We start from the raw sequence: 15795 nt of genomic DNA, 5'->3' as shown, positions 1-15795 counted from the left end.
AAAAAAGAAAGTGCACGTGTGTTTGCTTCATGCGATCAAACCGAATGCAAATGAAAAATGAGGCTTCTTTTGTTTCATTTGGTTTTAACAGGCAGCAGAACAGACAAAGGTTGACTCAGAGTTTGGTTGTTGATGGTAAATGATCTATGCAGGGGAGTTTGCTGCTCTCTGTAGGCCTGAAGAAGTACTGAGGGAAGTGGGGAAACATCTGGCCTCCAGTCGTGGTTGCGTTTGAACCTGTGAATCACATTTACCAACTTATGTGAAGGAAATAGACATACTTTCAGTGTTTTTACTGGGGCTGCGTAAATGAATCATCATTGCTATGTCGAGTAGAAAAAAAGCCTGTAGATAATTCCCATTACAGCAGCTCACAAATGGGGGAATTATCAACATTTAGTCATAGATATTCCCACTTCAGCAAGCTCCCATCATGATTTACTGATGACACTACATACACAGATATGTGATAGGGTGGAAAAGCCTGAGGTGAGTAACCACAGCTGGGGAGTGCAACTGCCTGCCACAGGATTTTGGGTTTGGTCTGATGGGTCCAAACACGCCTCAGCCTTCTTAGGCATGCCTGTGTGTATGAGAGGTCATTCATGCCTCACGGCTGCAGCACCAGGAAAAGGTTACGGAGCCAAGTTACTATCCCACTAACACTTGCAATTCGAGGAAGAAACAGCTGTAAAATGCTTGAGAATCTGCAATTGTAAATTCTGTTGGGAAATATTGAATTAATTAATTAATTCAATATTAAATTTTACACACAGCCCATATTAGGTGTAAAGGCCTCTGTGAAATAGCAGTTGGAGCATGGATTTGAAAGGTGGGATAACTTGGAAGATAAGGAACTTTATAATTCTAACACACTGTATTTCTGAAGTTGGGTCATGGCTACAAGCGCTACTGTCTGTCTGCACGTGGCCTAAAGAGGAAACAGAAAATGAAAGCTGAAACTATCAAGGTAACAAATAAAAACAATGAACTAGTCTAATAAGACACAGAAATAAAACTCACATATTCAGTTTTGCAACCCATTTCCAACAGAGTATGCTATGAAAAAGATAAATAAAACAGACTGTGATCATTTGCTAATCCTTAATGACATATACACAGTTAAAAATGTATGTATGTTGCTCCAGAATCATCAATGCAACTGACCAATCTCACATGGCTGTGACGCCAAAGCTTTGAGACATCTGGAAAAAGACTGGAAAAACAGGCACGTGGTTAGCCTTGTGAAATGGTCTACTGTAACCCAAACCAACAGGTAACAAGTAGTTTTGGTGCCTAAACCTAACTCCATCCGGTGTTGGACTCCCTCTTGTGGCACTAACCACCCGTCATACAGAGCGGAGGCTAACGTCACTTTAAATAGCCTGCTCCCCGCCCCGGTTCAGTTCTGACACACTACCATAATATCCACTATATTCCACCAATTGAACAACCCGGCTCAACGACAGCAAGCCGAGGCCCGTTTCGATTAGGCTGCCTTGAACAGACGGAAAAGTGAAAAAAATAAACATTATTTTTGCCCTCTCGGAGCCAGCTACGGGGCAGAGTTCAGAGGAGAAAGTGAGCCAGTTTTTTTTTCTCCCGAGAATGCGGCGAAGCTGAGGTTAAAGAAGAAAAAGGCGGTCTGCTGCTCATTGAACGATCAACAAGTTGGAGTGTCTTCGAGTGCGAGAACTACATGAAATCCCCCCAGCTTCAGCAGGAACTGAGGAAGAGCAGCAGCAGGGCCGCCGTACATTTTGAGACTACGTTACCTGCCCGCGTACCGTGAAGAGAGGTAAGTTGGCTGCACCGTTACGTGATGGACGATGCCTTCGTGTCAGCGGAGACAGTAAAAGCTCCTCCGCAGACTTCTCCGGTACACACCTTGGGCTGCTATTTTTAGACAGAAATCGGAGTCATCCTCCCGGGAAGACTTATGTGAAGTTTTAACCGGGCCGGGGGAGGGGGGTTCTCCTCAAACTTTGCTGACACGCTTTATAACCGACGACCGCTCGGATTCAGCCGTTGAAAGACGTTAAAGGGACGTCAACGTTGACTTTAGCTAGCTAACAGGCCTTCACTTGTCCTGAAGTCGGTGGTATTTGTTTAGGAACACCGCGATAAGAGAAGGTCATGAAAACTTTGAAGATTAATAAAACAAAACGGCCGCCTCACAGGAAATACAGAAGTAGTTTCCAAGCGATGAACGGCCGTTTTTTAATCGCTTGTGCTCCAAATTGTGAATGCGTAAAGAAAGTTTTCTGACGTAAAGTGGAGATGTCGCCGATGTCGCCCTGTTTTCTTTTATTACATGAATGATTTTAATATCAGAAGTACACGTGGCCGTTTGCTAGAAACACATAGCACAAGTTTGCTCGGTTGGTTTTGGGGAAACTTTCTCAAGGCTCCATCTCACTGAGTCAAGCTCTCTGTTCCGCTATGTCCGGGAGACTCCCCGCTTGCGCCATGCACTCAGCCACTCCCTGCACAAGTTTACGCAAACGGCGTAGACAGCGGCGACTGACACAAACGGCAAAAATCGAGTTGAAATTGGACAACGAGCTCCAGCTTTATGTGAGATTTGGGAACGTCCACTGCCTGACAGTATTATAGATAGAAGATATGTCATTCATATGTGTCCTATATGAGGTTTAAGTCCATCTTATTTACATATCTCAACCTCAGGGCTCCAAAGATATTACAGTCTGCACAACAAAAATTGCCAAATAGCTTTGGAGTTTGACTCATACTAAGGATGAAAATTCAGGATATCTCTGCCTCTGCTACACAAAAATATTGACCATTCTTTTTTTTTTTTAATCTGTCTCTTGTGAGTCCTGCAACTTTATGGTGCAGTATTACATTGCAGACAGCAAACAGTTGTACTCAAGGATGGGCTGAGAGTAACAGTCTTTTACTTAATGGGCCATACTTAATGTTGCCGAGCATTGTGGAGCGAAATGTGAATTAAAATGAAAAGTGAAGCTGAAGTCACTCTTCTGGGCACTTTTCCAAAAACACCACTGCTGTTCCCGGACAGTAAACCAGACGGGTGCCAGAGTGGCCACAGTGCACTTTAGTCTTTCCAAAAGCCACCCTGAAGTTGGAAATGTGCAAACACTGGCTGAGTGGAGGCTGATGATACTGGATTAAATGATACAGCGATGCCAGAGTAAATGTCAGCCAAAATAAGAAGGGATGGAGGATAACACAACAATGCAATTAATGCAGAAAACATCTTCAAGATTATATTCATGAATACAGTTGGCACATGCCTGCTGTTTTTTTTCCAAGCAGAATTAGAATCCAAAATGTGTTTTTGTTCGTAATCCAAAAATGTGTTAAATTAAAAAACTCAGGTCTAAGATAAACTGTGTACATTAGACTACTGGTCGTACTGGTTTGCTCCACTTCATACTGAATGATTCATCAATGTAGCTTGGCTAACAAAGTAAAATTCAAGTTTACTTTGGCTTACAGCTGAAGCACATGCTGAACTGCTGCTGCCTGACGTGTTCTGCCAACGACTGATCTCCTCCAATGAGTAAACTGTTGAGGAAATCATAGACGAGCAGGAGCTGATGCCACACTGTTGAACTTATCTGTCACACATGAACATCGCGGGACACCAGGGTATTTGCTGTGCATTGCCCGTGCACTCTTTCCTTCTGGTTGCTTTTCATGTTGCTGGTGTGGGGAATGTATCTTCATCTGCTGCCACAGATCAGATACCGAAAACAAATTTGTACTTTGCATTTGAGAAATGGGAGCTTTTGCAGCCCCAAGCTTGATTTCCAGTTCCCCCAGTTAGACAGAACAACCTGCTGGGTGTTTACTCAAATCCCGTAATTCACTCTAGGGCTGAATGTAAAGTGTGCACTCATTGACATGTTTTAACACAATCCACGGCAAACCCATCCTCTGTTCTCCGTCAGAGCAGTTTAAAGACTTCTGACCTGCGGTCAGCTGAGCACCATGGTGGCCACTGGGTGACAAAGACGATTTTATCTCACTGACTATTTTCCTCTGATATCCGCACACTGTTTAACTTAAGAAGACAGGAGAGTTGACTTTTCTCCATTGTTGTTTCAAGGTGAGGCATTTTTGTCTGTGAAGCCACAACAGAGGTCCTGTTGAAGTGAAACCCTCTGCTAACAAAGGCAGCCTGCATGAGTTACTGGCATTCATAGTAAGCCTGTAATGGGTTAAAGTCCACGTGTATGCTTCTCGTTAACAGGTCTGTCAGGTGATGTGTGACAACCTGAATTTCCCTCTTAAATGATTTGCCTCAGAATGATGCTCATACTTTAACACAAGCAAGGTGCAGCAGTAAAGATAATATGATGGTCAAAGTCAGACACTGTGAAGGGCTGCAGGTGACTGAGTGTTATATTATACTTGACAAGAATTACAGCAGCACTGAAGTCATCCCAAGGTCTTTTGACTGCAGATCTTGTTGCTGTCTCTGCACTCTAATAACAAAGCAGTAAGAATATCCTGTTCAGTAGTCAGGGCTCAACCATTGTTAAAGACCACAAACCGAGCCAGAAATCTCGCCATAGTTATGTCCTCCACATGAGGACCATTTAAATATCAGAGTCAACTTATCACCGTAACAAGCCTAAAGAGTCTACAGCCATGCTGACAGCCCTATGAGGCTGTGCTTGAGCTAAATGATAAAATTTGATAATTAGCACTAAATCCGAAGTGGAGCAGGGAATGTCATTAATTTTGCAGGTATGATAGTGCTGGATGAAAGGGCAGGGGATCAAAGAAGAGATTACAGTGAATCCTTTGGGGACCGTGACTGTCTGTGCTAAATATCCTGGCAGTAATTGTTGCAATATTTCAACGGAGAACAGAAATGTCAACCTCGCGGTGGTGCTAGAGGACAAACGTTGGTTGAATTCGTCCCACTGGGCGCCATGAATGCCTGTATGAAGTTTTTGTGCCAATCGGTCACGAAGATGTTGAGATATTAGCCTTTGCTGTCCTTAGAGCCACTTCCGGCTAGTTTGGTGGGAGAAAATAGCAAGAATTCAAAGACTTGTGTCTCAGCACAACTTGTCAACCAGTCAGTCAGACAGGCCAAGTCAATGGCTCACATCATCCCGTTGTCAGGCTGCACTGGTTGTGTACTGGCTTCCTGTGTGTGAAAAATCTGATTTTAATATACTGCTATTGGCTCATAAAGCGCTCTGTGGTTTGGGGCCAAAATAAATCTCTAATCTGCTGCTATGTAACAAATCGTCTCAGGCCGTTTGGGGCAGTCCACCCAGAGACGAAACCATATCCAGAAGCAGCACTCAGTCTTCACGCCACATGTCTGGAACAGACTTCCAGTTAACTTGAGGTCTGCTCCAACTCTCATTACTGTTAAATCATGACTTAAAACTTCGATGCATACTGCTGCCTACTATTAAATAAGATTCTGGGCTATTTATTGCACTGCGCTGTGATTTTCACTCTTCTGTTTTTCTCAATTTGAACATAATTTTTTCATTTTCAATCCTACTCATACGCCTTTTCCTCGTCTTTTAAAGCTTCATGTTTCTTTTACATCTCATCTTAATGTCTTTTTTATTGCCTTATGTGGAGCACTTTTCAAAGGCTCTATACAGACAAGCTTACCTTACCTTCTTTAGTTAACATCAAGATTAAAGTATATAATATGTGAATATTGAATATCTATGAGGTAATACAGCACAGTTGTTCCCAGGAAGACATTTCCTTGTAGCTGTTTAGTCCTGATCTTTTTATAGAGGTCTTAAGGAAAATTATTAACAATGAGGAAGTCATATTTCTCAAAAGATTATCATTGTCAGCTCGTGGTATGTTAATTGCCCTTCCGTCCTTTGCCCTTATTCAGAAGCAGACTGTGTTAGAAATAAATGAGAAACTATTAAATCACAGAAAACACATCATTACAACAGAGGTTTTGTTGGTTATACAACAGTTTTTTCTCCAAAGCTCTGTTAATCTTCTCATAAGGCCCTTCTGTCAGCCTATCGGTGATGCCCAACATGGCAGCTGTTGGACATGTGACGCATTTTTTAAACCATGGGTTTGTCCAAAGCCACTCCCTATTAACTATTCACTGCCTTATATTGACTGTCGGCCGCTTTGTTTGAGTGTCTGAAGAGTGAAAGTGTATCCACTGTACAGTTCCCAATGGAAACAGCATTTTCATGGCATATGCACCACTTTCTGTTAACAATCCCACAATGCAGTTGAATTACCGAACATCCAAATTCTCAGTTTACTGCTCAGTATCGAGTAAACTATTGAGCGGCCATTGTGCGGGCAGTGGAGAATGAATGAACGCGGGACTCATTTCCGACACGTGTCTAAGTCAATATGTCATCCAGCTGCAGGAATAGTTTCAAGGAATGGAAATAAATGCCAAACCGAAGTCCGGGTGAGAGCACTGAATGAATTCCTCTTGGTTTTCTGATTGTATTGTGCGCAGCATAACAAAATCCTCCTTCGTCATTCCCCGTCATCTGGAACAAGAAGTGCCCAGATTCGGTGCCTGTTGCAGATGCCCAGTGAGATTAATCACCACCAATCAATACTCATTCCTCTCAGCCCTCGCTGCTTCCTCTCTTGGCCGTCAGGATATTGTCACCGCTGAGCGAGTTGCTAAATTTATCTAATGGAAAACCTGAACGGAGATCAGCCAGCAGACAAAACCCTCTTTCTAATACCTCTTCATTTCCCTCCACAAATCCTTTTCTGTCTGTGTTTCACCTTTAGGATGCTGTCCCGGCTGAATGAGCTGATATGGGCGGACTGGATTTGGTTTCCTGAAGGCCACGGCTGGGCTGACCTGAAGGACGATGGTGACACCGTCTTCCCTAAACCGCAGGACCTCTGGGCAGCTCTTCCCATCGCTCTCTGCTTCCTGGTCATCAGGCAGGTGTTTGAGAGGTGAGTCATCTCCAGCGGTCTTATCACAGTGCCATTTGCCCGTTAATCCACCTCTCTACCTGTCTGATTTGCATGCTTCTTTCTGACAAATATGAGATGACACGTCAACAATATTCCCCCCCGCTGTGTTTTCCTCTTTCTAGGGCAGTAGCGAGTCCTCTTGCCTCCCTGCTGGGAGTGAGTGACAAGAAGCGTGTTTGTGCTCCCCCAAATCCCGTCCTGGAGGCCTATTTCTGCAGCACATCAAAGCATCCCACACAGGTAATCATCCTGCATACTTCAGGAAATGAGCACGGCTTCGTACATATTTTGTGTCTTTGGCAATAGCGCAACTCGAACCTAATCACAGAATTCGCAGATGCTGGCATTTGAGGTGTAGTATCACAAAGTCTTACGTGACCCGTCCACTACCATCTTTTTGTGTCTCCAAACATTAAAGACAGCACTGACTCTTCTTTCCCTGTCCTGCTTTCGTTGTCAGAGCTCCGTGGAGAGTTTAAGTAAACAGACGGACTGTTCAGTGCGACAGGTCCAGAGGTGGTTCAGGCAGCGGAGAAACCAGGGCCGGCCCAGCAAGCTCAAAAAGTTTAAGGAAGCAAGGTAGCTAAACGTCTTCAGCCAGACCTCCAGTTCGACCCGTGTTCCATCTTTCATGCTGACCTGTCTGTTTTAGCCTGCTTTGAATCAGAAAGTAGATATAAAGATGCTTTCTCTCACACCGGGTGGTGATAGAAACCTACAAGAGCTCGCAAGTTCGATTTCGGAAATCACGAGCCAGTTATCGTATATATTTTCTCAGACTTTGCTCTAAGTTTTGCTTATTTCTTGTGAAGTACAGCATAATTTAACATGTAAAAAAAGACCAGAATAGAATGCTTGTAGCAGCATTGAGTGTGCTGATGTGAAGCTTTCCTTCTAGTTGCGGGGACAGAACATCACAAAGTGATTCAAAAATACTGTGTTTACTGTGTGCACTGATGGCCGTTTCATCATCGCTCTCTTGCCTTTCCATCTCTGATACACCCACAAAGCATTCCACAAATGCTGTTGCAAAACAGTCCTCGTGATAGGAGGACACATACTGTACGTTTCAGCAGAAAAATGCTGCAAAACCAAAAGCACATGAAAGTAATCCAGGTGTTTCCCATCAGTCAGTCTGCTCATCTTTTCCTTCTGATTTAGAAGTCATGGCTCCAGAAAGCGTTCTAAAAAGTAAACACAATGGGCTATCCAGCGGCAACACAAGCACAGTTGGACCTTGCCTTGTTGTTTTTTCCTCTTTCACATCTTAAACCCCAAAGCTTTGAGCCATTGTTCGAGTCTGTGCACAGACGGGAGGGATGTTGTTTTTGTGGCTGTCTGAAATGAACGCTGTGCATTCTCTTGCAGTTGGAGATTTACCTTTTACCTTCTTGCTTTCTTTGCTGGCCTGGCAGTCCTTGTCGACGTGAGTACTGTGCAACTGAATGTTAACATTGTGACTTTCATGGACACACACAGTTGGATGCCACATAAATGTTTTTTTTTTTTGTTTTTTTTAATCTGTTTGGTGTTTGCGCGTGAGGTTGCTTGTGGCGTTGTGTTGGACACTCATTAATATGAGTATCTGTCTCACCTCAGAAACCGTGGTTCTATGACATGAGGCGGATGTGGGATGGCTTCCCAAAAATGGTGAGTCAGCGCTATAACCTGCTTTAAACCAAAAATATTTTCATATTCTGTAAAAGTTTAAACACATTTATATATAAGTGAACAAACTGTGATTTGATGAGCAAATTTCCCAACTCACTAATGTCTCAAATCATTGGCGGCGTGTTCCTCTGACAGCTTCTTCTTTCTCTTTTCTTCCAGCCGCTGTTGCCTTCACAGTACTGGTACTACATGATCGAATTAGGCTTCTATGTCTCACTGCTTTTTAGCGTAGCATCGGATGTCAAACGTAAGGTAAGTGATCCAGAGCTGTCTGCTAATCTTTGGAAGCTCTGTAATGTAAAACCCCTCAGAAACCTTCCATCACTCACTGAGTGCACAGAATAATGAGACTGATCTGTTGTGTTGGCAGTGTATTTTGAGGTTTGGATATTGATTTCTCATTGAGATGTCCTGACTTTATGCATTGTATTGAGTGGAGCTGTCAGCATTCACAGTACCATTAAAGAGAATGTCCAGTTCAGCTCGCCTCGTCTCGTCCACTTTGTCAGATTGGTTAAGTCTGAGCGAGTGAAAGTAAACTGACTGTCTGGTCAGGGATGTTGCATGTTGTGAGTTAATGTGTGACCAAAGTCACACTGTGGACAGACGGACTGACCGTGTCGTCCACTGGTCCAAATGTCATTGTGAAAGATGGCAGACCTTCAGGCCCGTCAGCATAATTTGCGAGGCCCCGGTGCCAGCTCTTGTTTTATAACTCCAGCTCCACAGATGCGAGGAACTAAATCTCCTACAGCAAAAACAACAGTTCAGTGTTGAAATCCGCCTCCAATGTGAGGAATTATTTAGCAACCGCTTCTTAAGTTCCCTTTTCTTAAAACTACTGTATATGGATTTGGTTGCTTTTTATAGCCATAAAGCCATATAATCTGCTCTGCGTGGAGAGTTAATCATTTGTAAAACCCACATCAATTAGATGCACACCGTTGATTAGTGACTAATCTTTACGGCTTGATCAATAAGTGACCAGACGGTGTTGGATTCTGTTTTTACACTCGCTCTCTTGTTTCTCCCCCGCAGGATTTCAAGGAGCAGATAATTCACCATGTAGCCACCATTGTCCTTATCAGCTTCTCCTGGCTGGTCAACTACATCCGGGGAGGGACTTTGATCATGTTGGTGCATGATGCCGCCGACTATTTCATGGAGGTATGAAAACATGCCGAAACGACAACAAAGGGGTGTTTCAGTAATAAGAAAATTGGTTGAAATGTGTTTTTATTTAACATTATCAAACATATTCATTTAGGTTTCAGGTTGTTACGCATTTTGTTCTCTATTAACTGCACAACAGCGCATCACAATCACAGCTGTATACACCATGAAAGCAACAAATGCTGTCCCCCCTGTCCTCTCAACATTTAGCGTTACTGAACAGCTTCATGATGTTCAGGCCAGATCACAGCACGCCTCACACAGTGTCGCTGTGTGCCCTCTAGAGGAGAACCCATGAAAAGGTTCCACTCTGATCTCTCCTGTCTTTCGTTCCAGTCAGCCAAAATGTTCAACTACGCCGGCTGGAGGAAAACCTGCAACTTCATCTTCACCGTGTTCGCTGCGGTTTTCATCGTCACCCGCCTCGTTATCCTCCCTTTCTGGTAAAAATGATGCAACATGATTTACCTGGAACTTTCTGGCTTGCTACAAGGCTTCCATATATTTATCAGCTTTTTTATGCCTCTGCACCGCGACAGCCATGAACACGTGTTGTCCGTGTTACCCAGAGTCTCATATAGCTTATTTCTATGTGCCATAGAGCTTCATTATGATCATCTTGGGTTCTGTGGCGAATTATGAGTCAGTCCCTCATACACTGTCCTCACTATCGGATCAAATGGGTATCAATCCGCTGCTGAAAATAGTCCCGAACAAATACAAACAAATGTTTCCTACAAACTACAGTGCCCAGCTGCTTTAAAAAGTTGGTTCAGCGACATAAAAAATAAACTGGGCTTGGAGCTGTGAGCCATAGACATGTAGGAAATTCGGAGAGCATTGAGCAATCGACTAACATGTCGATGGTTTTGGACTTTTCACAGGATTTGTTGGAAAGAAAAATAAAGGATAATCCCAGAATCATCCTTTTTAGCGCTTCATACTTTATATTGCAACTTCACTACCATAGATAACATTTCATGTTATGCTGCCACTCACTGTAACGTGCCTCCACTCCCCGAAAACTGAGAATAATGTGCGTGGGGGTGTTCATACCATCATTCCATGGTTGCAGCTGTGTACATGTTGTTCATTAAGAAAACAAAAATGACATTTGAAGCGGGAAGCCGCCATGAAATGTCATCATGTGTCAGAGTTTTTTGCTGGATTGTAATTATGCAGATTGTCTTCCTGAATGTATGAACATATGGAAACACACACTGACTGATTTTGCAGATATATCGTGTTTTTTTTATCCTGCTTTTGCTTCAAACTTGAGCAACAATGCAGCGGAAATGTAACAACAGACACACTGTGTACAGTCCTGGCCCCTCTCAATGGGCTTTTGATGGCGACTGTAGGTGGCTCTGACTGGACTCTCTGTTCTGCCTTTGTCCTCTCGTCCAGGATCATACACACGACGATGGTGTACCCCCTCAGCCTCTACCCCACCTTCTTCGGCTATTACTTCTTCAACGGGCTGATGTGTGTGCTGCAGACTCTGCACATCTTCTGGACCTGGCTCATCTTGCGCATGGTCGTCAAATTCCTGCCAGGCAACGTAAGAACCGCCAAATTTATGCTTGTTCCACGTGCGCATGGGTATTTTGTAAAACAGGGTTTTTCCTCCTTTAGCGTCCATATGAAAGCACAAAAACACAACTGAAGCACTATCAAGAGGTGGTGATACTACCCTGACCTAACCTTAAAGCCATGTTGACCAATCAGAAGCCTGGGAAAAAAAAAAAAGATATTACTGGTACTGCAGGTCAGACCAGGTCTCGTCCAAAACTGCGGTGACCTCCATACTGCGTTCTGAGGCCTCTGTTCCTCAGAATAGTTGAAGAGTAACTGAACATTTATGTGAAAACATGGAAAAAGTCCTGTTAGCAAGGTTAACACCAGCACTCTTTTGACCACGTCTGCTGTTGCACAAAATCTCCTCGTGCAAACAAAAGAGATAACAGCGAGCTAAAAACACACTTTTCCCTGCCTACACGTCAGTATTTATACCTTGAAAAGTGTTTTCCAAAAGCTCCTAAAGCTGCGTTTGTGTGTGTGTAAAAGACTGAAATGCACAGAAAAAGCTTTCCCCTCAAACCACGACATTTTTTTCAAATCTGACAGGACATTGTGGAGGACGAGCGGAGCGACAAAGAGGAGACCGAGTCGGAAGATGAAGGCGATGACCGCGAGCAGAGGGAAAAGTCTAAAAACGGCCACGTGCAGAATGGCCACGCTCGCCTCAACAACAACCACAGCAAAGCGGACTGACGGGACTGCGAGCGCCGGAGATGAGGCTACGTGAGGAGCCTCCCTCACCTCAAAGCCAAAGAACGGGAACGTGGCGTATTGAAAGGGGCAGCAGGCAGCGCACACACAAATGTTCACACGCACACACACACACACACACACACACACACACACACGTTTCTATAACCTCCTTTCTGAAGCCCCAGCAGTCCAGTGTGGATCAGTTTCCACTCCTCTGTGGATTACTTTCAATAAAATGGAGAGAAGAGGGCCGCGATGAAGAACAGCAGTGATCTGCTTAGCGTATAAGCAGAGTGGTTTTCTTGTTACACACACCTTCTCTCACCATCTTGTCTGTTTTGCTAGTCGCCAAGATTTTGTGCTGTTGACCAAGTCGCCACATGCCGAATTTGCCTGCTTGTAGCTTTATGTTCTGGTACCAGAAGTGCTTTAAAGAGACGCTGTGGTGAGGACGGGCATTCCCTTCCTGCACAGTCAGTTAAAACCCATTACTGCCCTTCAAGCGCAATGATTTTTGCTCTAAATAACCACGGGGAAGTCAGCGACATAGGGAGGAGCATTGAGGTGAATGCTCTCGTCTTTCTATGGACCATAACCTGATTTAAGTCTATTTGCTGAAGTCCAGAGCATCAATTACTAATGAATATGTGCAAGTTAGTTGCCAGCTGCCGTTTTGTCGCTTTGGTTCTTGCCAATGGTTTTTGCTAAAATACATTCGTTCAAGTGTCATTTAAAAAAAAGTAATTGGAGATAAATAATGTTTTTTAACGTTCTGCGAGAGTGCGAGAAGGTGCGACATCTGCCATGTGTGTTGAAATGTGCCTTTTGTGGAAGTTTGTCTGAAATGCTTTTGCCTTTTGGGAAGTAGAACGCACAAGATCGTTTTAAATGTTTGTTTTGTTTATGTTTAATCTCTTTTTAGTTATGTGATTTTATTTTTCTTTATGTTTTATTTGTTTTCAGTCCGGTCGACGGTTTAAATTTGGGAGCAATTTGTTTGAGTGGAACCCAAACCAATCAGCAACTGTGTCTGAATTCTTCATGGGCTGGACGAGTCGATAGCATTTCCATTCAGTGTTGTTTCTTCCCCTCCATCCATCCATCCATCCATCCATCCATCCATCCATCCATCCATCCATCCATCCATCCATCCATCCATCCATCCAAAGATGCACTTTATGGTTTCTTTTATGGATCAGCATTGACTAAATATCTATTAAACAGGCTTAGTAATAGTGTTTGATTTGATCTCAAACCTGATTTCTTTTTAGTTTCGAGAGGTGTGGAGTACGATTTAAATTTTGTTTCATATTTATCTTAAGTATTATCTCCCCGAGTTCTTTCTCTTCGTCAGTGTTTTTGGTTTATTTTGTAAAAAGGAAAAAGACTGTAAAGAAATCTAAAGAGGTAAAAATGAAACACCAAAGTATGGTTTACATTTTGTACTACCTTGTCATTTGCAAGTGCCTTCATCATTTCATCAAGTGTTAAGTGTCAAAAAAGAAAAAAAGTACTTTCAGTCCCTTCGTCTTTATTTCTGCTCCTTTTGTGCCCCAACGCATCCAACGGTCCCCGCGCTGTGACGCTCCGGGCCTCTAACGTTCCTCGGTTCAAGACGACCAATCACCTGCAGCTTCGCTTCAACAGAAAACGTTTTTATTCTGCGTAATGTGTCGCTGAGATGTAAAATCATAATGACGATGATGATAAAGACAAGTGTGGATAACTAATCTGTGTCCTTCATGCTTTCTTTTTGCCATTAGAATCTGAAATCACGCTGTGGCACTCGACAGGAAGTAAACGCCAACTCTTTTGAGTCATTTTTCAAACTGAAATGCCAAATGTTGCGCAGCTCCAGACTCTCAGCCGAACGTGTTTTGTGCTTTGGCATCTCTTGTTGTGTGATAATTAACCTGAAAGGTTTCTTTGTATGTTTTTTTTTTTTGTTTTTTGGTCAGACAAATTTAAGCACTTCGTCTGAGGCTTCAGGACATTGGGATGTGCTTTGTAATCAAATCATTAACCAAGAAAATTATTCGCAGGCTTTCAAAAAAATTAAAAGAATTGCCTTGCCTTGGAGATGCAACCTTTGTCAACAACTTGAAATCCCTGAGGGCTGCAGCTGGCGACTGTTCTCATCTTCAGTTTTTAATGAAATGATTGTTTAGCCTTTAAAATAAAAAGTGAAAATGTCCAAATTCACAGTTTCCCAGGCTCCTCAAATATTTAAAGATGAAAGATTTAAATTCACAGTCACATAAAACACTTTTAGTCATTACATCACTGTTGCGCTATAATCCTCTTAAATCAGGAAAAGGTAAAGTCATGATGTAAAAATGAAGAAAGTCAGCGATGAAGTCGGTTTTCTGCGGGCAGACGACACTTTGTCCAATAAGCCTCCAAGAGATTTAGTTTGCAGGAAGTGTTCATCAATAACAACAAGTAACAAAAACACTAAAAGTAGCTGTTTTTTTCATAGTTTTACTCCTTTTACTGGACAGATCACCTTTCCTAATTCACAAACTCTCTAAGGTTGACATTTTTGAGGACAAATACAACTTTGTGATTCGGTGTGTGTGTGTGTGTGTGTGTGTGTGTGTGTGTGTGTGTGTGTGTGTGTGTGTGTGTGTGTGTGTGTAAACAACCTAATGATAACGGCTATAATTCACAGCCCTGCAGATATTGTGTCACTGCTGAATTGGAGCAAATCCAGTCTGGGCTGAGCACTATCCATCAGTGATTGGTTCCACTGGTGTGGAGTAGAATTGAGGGCACCGTGGAGCCATTACAATATCAGATGGCACAGTGTGGTGGTGACACACTGAGCAGCACCAGGCTGGCACACTGAAAATGTTGGAGTGAGAGAGCTGGTCGTAATTCTGTCGGGAAGTTTGAGAACGTGGATCAGGGTGGGCTTCTTTTTCATCCGCCTTCAGAAGAAACTAGTTCCTGTCTCTTCCTTCTTCCTCTGCCACTTTCCCTGCAGTATTTTGGCTGCAGCCTTAAAGGCCTCCTCGGTTAATTGCATATGTAGTGGGATCACTTTACCTCCGTGCCCCGCACTTCAGCCTCCACACGGTTCTCGTCACTGGCAGCTTCACTGTAACAGGGGTCAATTTCCACCCTGCTCTCGCATCTGGCTCCACAATTTAATCGCTAATGCATCTCCTGTTTCCCTCGCTCCAATGTCTGGGTTTTCCTCTCCACGCCCCCCGTCGGCGTCCACCTCCTCCTTAAATCTTTGCCTTTGCCTTTGCCTTCTCCTTCCCCTGTTGCCTTTTCAGCCTCGTGCAATGAATAAGATCAGTGTCGCCTAAGGTGCTTGAGTTAATAGTGTTGTGAAGCCGAGTTGGTGACAGCGATGAAGGTCCCTCTGACAGGAGAACAAAAGCTGTGGGGTGTTTGATTCACTTGTGAACTGTGCAGACCGTTATTCAATTCCTGCTTAAGTATTAATAAAGGCTTTACACGCCGGGGGGAGGTTGCAAGGTGCAAGTGTATGCTTGTGTATCTTCCATGTGTATGTCTGTGTGTGTGTGTGTGTGCGTGTGTGTGTGTGCAGGAGCTAATTTGCAGGCTGCTCATTTTTCCAGTGATGATCATGAGAGGAGGGGGACAGTAAAGACTTTGGTAACTGATGACGGTCTTATGTAACTTGAGTAATAAGGAACCTCAGAGGGAACTAAGACGAAGATGCTATGAAAGCTCCTCAAAGGTTTGGAC

General features: G+C 43.5%; 1 protein-coding gene across 1 annotated transcript; it reads left to right on the top strand.

Moving 5' to 3' along the window:
• Positions 1–1430: 1430 nt before the first annotated feature.
• cers2a (ceramide synthase 2a) lies at positions 1431–13801 on the top strand. Its single transcript, XM_070985170.1, has 11 exons — positions 1431–1798; positions 6760–6933; positions 7077–7194; positions 7415–7533; positions 8323–8380; positions 8554–8604; positions 8785–8877; positions 9664–9792; positions 10135–10241; positions 11206–11359; positions 11926–13801. The coding sequence occupies exons 2-11, from the start codon at positions 6761–6763 to the stop codon at positions 12070–12072; spliced, it is 1149 nt and encodes a 382-aa protein (XP_070841271.1). The 5' UTR covers positions 1431–1798; position 6760; the 3' UTR covers positions 12073–13801.
• Positions 13802–15795: the final 1994 nt, after the last annotated feature.

Source organism: Chaetodon trifascialis, chromosome 17 (assembly GCF_039877785.1).
Source record: "Chaetodon trifascialis isolate fChaTrf1 chromosome 17, fChaTrf1.hap1, whole genome shotgun sequence".
In the NCBI taxonomy this organism is placed as follows: domain Eukaryota; kingdom Metazoa; phylum Chordata; class Actinopteri; order Chaetodontiformes; family Chaetodontidae; genus Chaetodon; species Chaetodon trifascialis.
This window is presented reverse-complemented; position numbering and strand designations above follow the sequence as displayed.